The sequence below is a fragment of the Protomyctophum bolini genome, assembly GCF_963924005.1.
Source record: "Protomyctophum bolini genome assembly, chromosome: 10".
Lineage (NCBI taxonomy): Eukaryota > Metazoa > Chordata > Actinopteri > Myctophiformes > Myctophidae > Protomyctophum > Protomyctophum bolini.
In genome coordinates this window covers 17,838,953-17,849,945 of record NC_137871.1, presented here as the reverse complement: position 1 = coordinate 17,849,945, position 10,993 = coordinate 17,838,953, and the positions used below count along the sequence as shown (strand labels likewise).

The 10,993-nt window shown below is 41.9% G+C and overlaps 1 protein-coding gene across 1 annotated transcript in view; it reads right to left on the bottom strand.

Moving 5' to 3' along the window:
- Nucleotides 1-367: 367 nt before the first annotated feature.
- The window catches only part of gabra4 (gamma-aminobutyric acid type A receptor subunit alpha4), a gene marked incomplete at its 3' end in the record, with an annotated part of 12,347 nt that continues 1,721 nt past the window's right edge, over nucleotides 368-10,993 (bottom strand). The window contains exons 4-9 of the mRNA XM_080774414.1: nucleotides 10,842-10,993; nucleotides 9,757-9,839; nucleotides 7,662-7,805; nucleotides 5,523-5,675; nucleotides 2,624-2,880; nucleotides 368-919 (exon numbers count right to left, since the gene is read on the bottom strand). The exon at nucleotides 10,842-10,993 is cut by the window's right edge and continues 69 nt beyond it. Coding sequence (XP_080630540.1) covers nucleotides 368-919; nucleotides 2,624-2,880; nucleotides 5,523-5,675; nucleotides 7,662-7,805; nucleotides 9,757-9,839; nucleotides 10,842-10,993 — 1,341 coding nt within the window. The remainder of the gene's footprint in view (nucleotides 920-2,623; nucleotides 2,881-5,522; nucleotides 5,676-7,661; nucleotides 7,806-9,756; nucleotides 9,840-10,841) is intronic.

Genomic DNA, 10,993 nt, shown 5'->3' with positions numbered 1-10,993 from the left:
TGTACCCGCCAAACCTCTTGCCAGGTGCAAGGTACAAAAATAGGAAAATGAAAATAATCTCATGCTTTATTTCGGTGGTGGGCCAGAAGTGCAGGTAGTTGAAGCCTTGATGTTGTGGTTAAAGTCAGTAGTAGCATGATTATAAAGAGGAAAGGGACATATTCCATTGTATTCCATTGTGAACCTGCCATTGTCAGATGTTTTTAGTTTTAGCTGATTTTGTTCCGATGCTTGCTGTCTGAGGACCTTAAGAAAGTGAAATAAATGTATTCTTGTTGTGTTTTCCAGGATGTGGAAGAACACAGATAATAGTTTCCTGTTTGTCTTCCGACAAAATGATCGTTCACCCGTGCTCCCGGACCGTGAATTAACCACCTTTCGCCACCATTGTGTCTTTTGATAAGTAAACTACCCAGTAGACCATATTAAATGCCCCAAATGACACTGGGAATAGGATTCTTGCATACTTGTCAATTTTACTGGTTTCTCCCATGCCAGCAGTGCTGGGCTGAGAACACGGCGACTGCTTGGGCTCTCTTTTCCCCCCCGGCGTCTGGATGCGCTCCAGCCTTGGCCCTATGAGGTACTGGAGGGAAGTGGAGCTTGCGTGCTGTTTGGGCGTGTCCACTGTCACGTCTGGCGTGGAAGGTGGAGGTGGGGGTGTGTTAATGTCCAACAGGTTGGAGGAGGAGCCGGCCACGCTGAGCACACTGAGTTGGCTTTCAGATTTCTCTGGGCTGGAGTGCGAGAGTGTAGACAGGCTGCCATTATTGGTCCCTGTGGCGGAGGACCGCAGCCGCCTCAGTCCCCCTCCTGTGCTGTAAGTGCCATACTGGGCTCTCGGGGTGGTATCACGTAGTTCTGGCTGAGACATGTAATTCATCCGTTTCCTCAAATTGCCATTTGTGTCTGGATTTATCTGTAATGGAAGAAAAAAGGACAGTAATGTAGTTACAGGAAACGTGTCAAAACTTTTCTTTATCACCGATTCTTCTTCACCTTGACTATTCACATGCATGGAGAAGGCCTGGGCCTATAATCACAACCAAATGTAGTGATATTTCAAGTACAGTACACCTAATTTGGATTAATTCTCTCCATGTTCCTACTCTATGAGTAATAATTAAAAGTCACACTTCAGGAAACAGTGTGTTATTGTAAAAACTAGGTAAGGTCATACAAAGCTCATCATATTGATCTGATTACAGACTTATTCTCAACACAGATGGTCCTTATCTGGAAGCATACCGTACTGTGTGCAATACAGATGTCACTTACCAAGGATTTCATTCAGTTCACACAAGCTTAAGATATAAAGTAGGTAGCACTGTATCGGGCGGTAATGCAGTATAGCATCAAAGGGGCTTAGCCTTTGAAAGCTGATGTTTTCAAGCAGGGCAAGTGAGATGCTGGTACAGTACCACCGCATTTGCACAGAAATAATCCCCCCTCAAAGCCCACTGAAAGGACTCAATGTTATTGTGTCCCATGTGCAACAGGGGAAATAGTGGGCCTACTTTTTATGACACTGTGAGGGGGTAAGGCTTAGAATCTGGAAGCACCAACACACTGACCCCTGTTGCCATGCTCTGCAGTAGCTCCAACAGGGCATTGCTCTCGAGGAAAAAAAGTGTATTAATCCCCCGAGCACCAGAATCATACTGAAACCTATAATGTACAGTACAGATGTGCGAGGGTTCCGTTGCCGTGGAAACCTGCTAATCCACTGAAATGCTGTTGTCACTAAACTGTATTCAGGCACGATTACTCCACACTGGGATTTGTACTTGAGGGCAACTTAAAGTAGTCAGGATAAAACTGACATATGCATTGCATTGAGTTTAATTTACCACTGGTCAGCTGACAGAATTTATTTTAATAAGAAGCATTCATTTGGTACTATAGATACAATCGCACATGCACAGTTTAATGAATAATACAAATACGAGAGCATACAAAGTGTGTGTGACTTCAGTGAAAAGATAAGGAATACTTACCCATACAGGTCAATCTTTATGTTACACTTTGAGAGTTAAAGGAGAATTCCATACTAAAAGGCTTTCTTACCTTTCTTTGTAGTTGTTACGTCCCCACCAAAGAGGTCCATGTGTTATTTTGTGCAAAAGCTCCTTATTGGCTATTTGAATTGAATAGGAATTGAATGGGGTTATGGGGTGTGGTGCTAATTCGCTTATTTCCATCGCTCAATTTTTTTTTATTTTTTTTATATCCTCTCTTCATAATGTAAATAATATCCCAAGCGGCACACTTTACTACTTATTTCGATGGAAATAAGCGAATTAGCACAACACCCCATTCAATTCAATGCAATTCATTGAGGGCTTATGGTAGGGGAAATAGCCAATAAGGAGTTTTTGCACAAAAAAACACCTGGACCTCTTTGGTGGGGACGTAACGACTACAAAGAAAGGTAACAAAGCCTTCTAGCATGGAATTCTCGTTTAAATTAACACTCTTTACTCTCTGAAGAGCAATGCCAGAACAAAATGTTCCATAAATCGGTGTGGTCCTTTATCGCCCAATGTATAGAACATGGCTCTAGTCTAGACTAAAGTATTGTCTCTCATGATTAGATAACACTGGGTTCAATGAAAATCTTCACCTGCAGTGCTTCTCCTATGTCCTTGTCCTTGACAGGAGTGCATTGGGGGGCGTTTGGACACCTGGCAGGTTTCTTTTTGTCCCTCTCAGTCTGTGCATTGGTGAAGTAGTTAACAGCTGCAAATTCAATGAGGGCAGAGAAGACGAAGGCGAAGCACACAGCGATGAACCAGTCCATGGCGGTGGCATAGGACACCTTGGGGAGGGAGTGGCGGGCGCTGATGCTAAGTGTGGTCATTGTCAGGACAGTAGTAATGCCTTCAGAGAAAAGAAAACACTGCAATTAGTATAGATTATCACCCAGACATTTATTGTTGCCTATGGTTATCACACATTTTTATTTAGCTCAAAGGCAACACAAAATTGCATTATATTATATCAGTAAAGCAACCGTGTTTGACATATCGCACACAGTGACAGTTTCAGCACGCAGTGGCACTTGCACTGATTATTCCATTGCTGTATCAGCTCTAGGGCTGATAACAGTTACCAGCCCTTGGGCTGATACGGTTTATTACCCTCAGTATTTTTTGTCAATCCTGTAATGTCCCGTATGGGGAAATAAAGGCTAGGAATGTGAAATCGTAAAAAGTGAAGAATCTATTATTATTATTGTCCATGGCTGTTATTAGCCTTTTGCTGAGTGGATAGATCTGGGAATCGGAAGATTGCTGGTTCGCACAAAATACATGTATGTAAAGGTCTTTCACAATGCATAATGTAAAACGTGTTTTCAACTTGGTCTGAGCAGAAGTCACATGGAGCAACAATAACAGAAGGTGATAAGCTTCCACCAACTCAATGCTTGGAATTATTATTAATAGAAATATACCAGTAATATGATTTGCAGAAAATCTCCCTCATGTGCAATTCTAGAATAATCTGTGTGTCAGAGTCCTCGACCAACAGGAATTTATCCCCTGTGACCTTATGTGACCGTCACATAATTACCTGTCAATCAAAAAGGCGCAGCATGATGTTGACAAGTGAGCTGCTATAGGGCTTGAGGCTTCCCATCTAGAATATTAACCATTCAACCTGGCAGCCCTATTTTAGGCATGTCATTGCAGACAACAATTTTCAAATGTAAAAAAAAAAACTGTTTAAAATAGGGCTTAAGTGGTTAACCTCAAATACAAGGCAGTTTCATTAGGTTAATTGTCCAAATCAGGCATGGAGTCCGTCCAATCGTCATATGAGATGATTGGTCTCTAAGCCAACTAATCTGGGAATCATTTTAATGACGCTATTAGAGATGGACATGCAAAAGCTTTCTCTCATTTGTGGTGCTAATGTGTCTGGTATGAAGCCCTCTGGCATTAAATAGAGCTTTATTCCAAAATGAGATATTCACCATTTGGAAAAAGCTGCATGTTATGTATACCATCGGCAGCTGAACTTTTTAACAAGTGATGATGGTACTTAAAGGCTAATAGAACAGCTGTGTCTTTAGTGGAGAAAAGTCTGACACTTCTAGACCAGTGGAGAAAAGTATAACACTTCTAGACCAGTGGAGAAAATTATAACACTTCTAGACCGGATGTTGAATTAATTTGATGAATATAAACCACAGTCTTCTTTGAGAATTGATATACCTATATAGCATCAATTTATCTCATCGCCTTCAATGTCTGGCAATGACAGATGTTTCACTTACCAGATTTAGAAAACAAATCTCACACTGCAATACTGAAAGAGCATCTTCAGAGTATCCCTTTCAATCCAAGCCAGTAGAGGGACCCCTCCAAATGGTCCCACCATAAGCCTATTTCTATTCCTGTTCATCTTCCTAACAAAGTGCCTCTTCCCTGCTCATTTCACTCACACACACACACACACACACACACACACACACACACACACACACACACACACACACACAGCCCTCTGCCAGACTCCATCCATCACAACCCCACACATTCACACGCAGAGAACAGCACAAATTCCAATGCCACACATGCGCGCCTGATATAGCAATGTTTACGCTGCCACGGCGTCCCTGTCAGATACTGTAGTGTAGTAGGCAGTTTAGCCTTGATAAGAAAATATATAGAGCCTGCATTTGGGAGAAGGAATCTCTGAGTCACTGCTAAACACAATACATGTTACTCACTGTGGCAATGCTGTGGAAATGCTTTTACATGCCATGTACCCTGAAGGCATTTCACTATTTTGTTTGGGTCCCAGGGTCCCTGGGACCCAAACTAGTGAAAATAGCAAGCTCACAACATAGTGGATCTACAAGCTCACAACACATCGCATTGCGACGTGTTGTGAGCTTGTAGATCCACTATTTCCACCACTAAATAAAAGCTTTTGTCCCATTAATCGATGTATTATTCTTTTTGACATTTATAAAAAGATCTTACGAAAAAATTCAAATCAAACATTAAAGCAACTGCTGTATTGCTACTGTAGTTGGTATAGTAGGACTACTTAAAATGTAAACAAGAATGTAACTGTCAAATATACTGTAGATTGAAAAGTGACTAACATTACAAATGTCTGTCATCAGCAACAGAAGTGTTATAAATCTTCCCAATAAGACAAGAACAATGATTTCAAGGAAATCATTGGAATTATAATTTACACACATCTAATTTTGCACATTTTGTACATTCCCCTAATCAATAAACCATATAAGTGGGTTTTTTGTCATTGTTCCTTGTAAAATGCATTGTACTACAACACTGTAAGCTGTTCCTCTATAGTCTACGTCCTTAACTAACCATTTTTAAAACATTGAGCTGAATTTTATGTAATGCTGATTTAATTCAAAACCAGCATCCTTCCATGCAATCAGCCAACCACCACATTGGTTCCGGAGGGTTTAGACACGTCAGCAACGCTGATAGCTCTGTCAACCTGAAGCCATGAAAGGATTTGTGGGTTATACGTACCAAAAACGGTTCGTGCTGGGACCGATTCTTTATTTATCCAGAAGGACACTTGTGAGAGGATTACTGTCATTATGCAGGGGATATAAGTCTGTATCATGAAGTAGCCCATTTTACGTTTCAAGTGGAAGTACACTGTCATTACCACATATTCACCTGGGGGAGAAACAAAAATAGAATTAGTCAAATGAACAAAGACACACAATAAAATCCTGTGTAAAAAGGGAACCAATGGACCCATGGTTTATTCGGTAAAATGAACACTAAATATTTGACTGTGTATTGTGTTGAAAGGCATATGCGTATAGCCAGAAGTAAATTGTGTTCAAAAAAGTAAAAAAACAAAAATACATTGTTCAAAAACACCTTTTTGTTTTAGCGGTCCAGTAGTGCCCGAGATTAGCTGCTGCACACACAGACTAAGACACAGATTAATTGTGAAACTCTGAGCCCGCCTTTAACGTGTCTACGTCATTTGAATTAATCTGACCCACCGCCAATGTCAACGCGACTCTGGATTCTATGTGATCAAGTCTGTATTCTCCTGTTGTGTCTTTCTATTTTTGCTGAATTTATTTCCCTTTTGTCCTTTGTTTTTCCTGTTAGTTTTATGTCCCGTCCCCCCCCGTCCCCCTTGGGATAGGCACAATAAACCATTGGCTTCAGCCTAAACCCTTTTGGTCTCTACAAAGAAAATGTAAAGAATATGACGAAATGAATACATGTAATGTTTATTCTATGACCAAAATAAAACTGAACTGAACTGAAATCTACGTCAAATATAGTCTTTTATATCGATTGTGATCGATCAGGTTGTGATACTACTTACATTAGCATTGGGTTGCTAGCTGATGTTCACTGGAGCACAAGATGGCACACTGGAGCGTGCCATCTTGAATTTCTCGTGCACCCACGCAAACTCTATCTGTTTCTTTCAATTCCTTGTCCCTGATGGCATTTCTGGTCAAAACAAGGTTTATTCCATATGCCGACGCTGTGATCCTTGCGAAGAGTCGCAATGAGCTTTTCTTGTCGCCGATCACGAGACCGGAAGTGGATGCGACAACACACACACAGTAGTAGTAATTTGTAACATCCGGTCACAGGTTTTGGCTCTTTGGTTGAACGTGGGAAAATCCTGGCAATACGAGGTGAATTAATTAATTAATACTGGCAGGTAAAGTTAACTACAGTTTCCATTGGCACGCCTCCCATAATAATTGTGATTTGCAGTGTTAGAATTGACACCCTTTGCACCCACTGGCCAAGTGGTCCAGGCGCATGCCACATATACAGTAGGCTGTAGGCTTTGGTCTGACATTGGTATGACCTTTTCTGCCATGTCTCTGCCCTTCTCTCTCTCCCTCTTTCCTGTCCATCTTCACTTGATATGATAGTATCAAGTGAAGATAAGATAAGATAAAGGCAAAAAGCCAAAAACTAATCTTAAAACAAAAAAAACAAAAAAAGAATTGACACCCTTGGCTCCAGTCATTATGGCTGCAATGATTGAATTCATGGGGCTGGTACAGTCTGCCAATCAGAACATTGATGCCGGCCCACTGCCCACACCATGTGGTGCTCTGAAATGGCGTGATTCAGACAAATATCGGTGGTTTGCAGAAACTGGCGATTGGGTTACAGTAATATTGGCTTGTATGAGAGCTTATACTACAGCCATTTCTGACAAAGCTATATGAAAGCTTGATTGTTCTTATCCTGAAATGGACTTGCACACATTTTTATTTTTTTCAATAGTGGTTAGGAGCATCTATACGAACACAATTGGCCCGTGTTCGGGGAAGGAAGCCGCGGGTGCCAGGTGGGGAGGTGATTTTTGTCACTGCATGTACTTCTATGGGCTGGGGCGGAGTCAGAAGGGACTGTTAGGCAGGAGGAGTAGGACGAAGCTGGCTCTACGTCCTCCCGTTGGGGGCTCCTCACTGGCAGGTGAGCCAGTATAGGATACAGTGACACACAGTCAGGAATGTGTGTGGGGAGGAATTAATTGGCACAACGAATTAATTGGGCAGAAAAAGAGGTACAAATAATTGTCTACTCTATAAAACTAAAATGTAACCATTTCTCTCAGTTTTAAATGGATAAATGAACACAGAGGATTTTACTGTGTAGTCATCCTACCTGTAATGGATTTAATCGTTTCGCTGGAGACTGTCTGTCCAATGAGATCATACTGAACGAGGCTGGAGGATTCTGGGGGGACCTCCACTGAATGCTGCGGTCCTTTGGTCCAAGTATAGATCATCTCTGTTTTCGGATACGCATCTGTAGGCAGATAGGAAAGCCATATGGGAGTTGCATAATCACTGGGGTGATTTTTGTTATAAACAGAAAAAGTTCAAATACAATGCTGTTTATATACAGCATGTAATTGGTTCTTTTATCATGGCAGCAGAGCTTTTTACACAGCCTATTTTAGAGTGTTATGGGGCACACACATAAAGAATTGGTTTTGGATACTTAAAAGCACCCTTCGAAGAAAGAAAATAAATATCTGTTCAATGATGTTCTCTTTTTTCATTTCAGCGGATTAATGTCTGGTCATGTCTGTCGTGTCTAAAGTATTTTGTACAAACTGGAACCAATGCTGTGTAAGTGGAATCAAAGTTAAAACTCTTCACAGTAAAATGTCGTCAGCTGCCTAAACCCCAGTCAAGTGATATCTTCTATAATGAAAAGTCTCGTTATTTCATTAACAATGAAGCCTAAAAGGTAACACAGTTGTTTTGAGAAGAGAGAGGAAGCTAAGATGCCCATTGTTTCTGCTTGCCACTCCCAATAGGACTCCACATCGGCAAGACACCAACTGCGCAAGGGAAATGAAATGACTATGGTGTGCTGTGGAGTGGAACGCAAAGCCTGCGTGCACACAGATGGAGGAACAGAAAGAGTACGCAAGATAGAGAGAACATGATTAGAGAGAGGTATAGAATGAGAAAAGAAGAGAGAGAGAGAGAGAGAGAGAGACAGGAATAGTGCATGAGAAAACGGAAAGACAAAGCAGACACAAAATAGGCTCACACACATACTGTACACATTCACGTAACACACTTATACTCACACACCCACCCACACAAACACATACACACAATAGGTCTTAGCTATCCCGAGGCAAAGGAAGGGACGCTGACCTTTCCTTTGCTCCAGGATAGCTCAGATCCATGCAGGCTGCATCCCCTGACTGGAGGCCAGGAGAAAAGTGGGATGAGAGAAGCAGGAGGAGGGGATGGGAGGGGGGATGGGCTCCACACCATTATCAGAATGATGATAACTGAGAAATCACAATTTGTCCTCTGCAATGTCACAATGGTGGAAGATTATGGAGAACCGAGGGAGTGTGATGCCCCCCCCCATCCCCACTTTGTGGATACAATCTATAAATCGTTGCTCTTTCCAGATAAGATGGAGCAGTTTCATTTGAGGATCTCCTTTATTTAAGATTTTTGCTGAACAGCTGTCTCACTGTACTCACTGATGCTAAATTAGGGTTACAGCATATACATTTTCGGTGCAGAAATTCATAATGTGCATCATCAGTGCCCATACCCTAGGCGGGGTTGGAAAAAGGGCCTTTCTGTGTGTTTGCCCAGTGTCCCTATAGCCTCACAAAAAACATGCAGTAATCCCATGGTCTCTATACAGGGTATTCCTGGCCACGCCCCCTACTTCCGCTCCGAGGTCCTTTTTAGCAGCTTCCGTGTCTATGTGTTCCAGTAGCTGTCATAATAGTGATTGATAGACGCTTGATCCTACGTGTTTCTTTTACTTCGTAAAACCAGCCTGATGGAGGCAAAGGAACTAGTTGGAACTCGGTTTCACCCCTGTCAGGTGAAAAGAAGCGGCTTGGACTCTTCCGCATTGAAGGAAGCGTGGTTGGCAGAGGGAATGTAGCGCCCAGGATTTCATTAGACAATTGACACTGGGTGAAAAAAAGGGTTCAGAAAATTGTGGGATAAAGGAATTAAATAAAAAATAAGAGAGAGATATTACAGTAGAACTATAATTGTATTGGTTCCCTTTTTATTAGAACCTAAGAGAGTTAGTCAATTAGAGTTTCTTTAAGAAGTAATACATGAAAAAATAAAAACAGTGTTACCTAGATGTAGTGGCCATTTTATACAAAGTTATTGAAATGGAACACACACACACACACACACACACACACACACACACACACACACACACACACACACACACACACACACACAGGACTTACAGCTTCCAAACTTGAGGGGGCATGCATGGCCATCCATGGGGAAGTCCATCAGCTTCATCGGGCATTCAGCACTTATAGTCAACCTGTCACAGCACAGTAAAATGTCAAAAAGCATCAATAGGTGACACACATGCACACAAATTCTCTCTCGTCACACACACACACACACACACACACACACACACACACACACACACACACACACACACACACACACACACACACACACACACACACACACACACACACAGTACACACACACTACAAGGGCTCCCTTTTAGCTTGCTCAATTACAACAGCCTACATCACAGACAAGTGAGACCTGAGATTATTACATGTTGCAGGGACAGTCCTCCATTCTGTCACAGGTGATAAATAAAGAAGAAGAATGTATAAAACACGTAAGCATTCTGCTCACAGTCACAAAAGCCAACATCATAGACTGCAAGTGAGTCCTGAGATTGCAAGAGCAGGCACAGACTTCGACTTTATCCTTGCCACCTTTCTGTCACAGCCAATGAATAAAGACCATAATGTGCTTATTGCGGCTGCATGTCTGTTCTTTTGTTCATCACATCATGAACACATATACAGTATCTCAGCTCAGTACAGGCATGGTGGAACCAAAATGGATGCCAGGTTGTTGTAACTGACAGAGGTCCTTATAATACAAAGGCCTATATCTAAATGCACTTAAACCCTATATACTTGTAGATCTGTTGGTTTGGTCCCTTTTATTAAAACTTGAGAGAGTTATAGTTAGTGACTATGTTTTGACTGAGTTTTTTTTTACCCCTTAAATCCTGGGGTCTTTCTTTGCGGACAATAACCGATTTGGAAGCTCACAACACGCGACTCGTTGTGAGGTTGTAGCTTAGCTAATGGTCAACCCAGAATAGGGATGCTATAGGGTTCATGCGGTCAAGTTGTCTTGTCTGGGACCGTGTTTGAAAATGGACTATTATCTGTGCCTCGTGTGTAGATATTGTACTTGGTCCATGAAGTGACACTTCTGAGTAGAAATAATGAATCAAAAATAGTACTACCCAGACAGCCAGACTACATACAAGTATACACAGTTGTACCTCATGGTGTAGAGGATGGTTCCGTTCTTCATGATACGGAACAGCTTATTGGGGGCGGTCATGTTGTGGGCTACAGACCGCTTGCCATTCCTGAAGAAGGTGTCTGGGGTCCACACCTTGGCCACCATCAGGTTGTTGAGCCTCAGAATCTC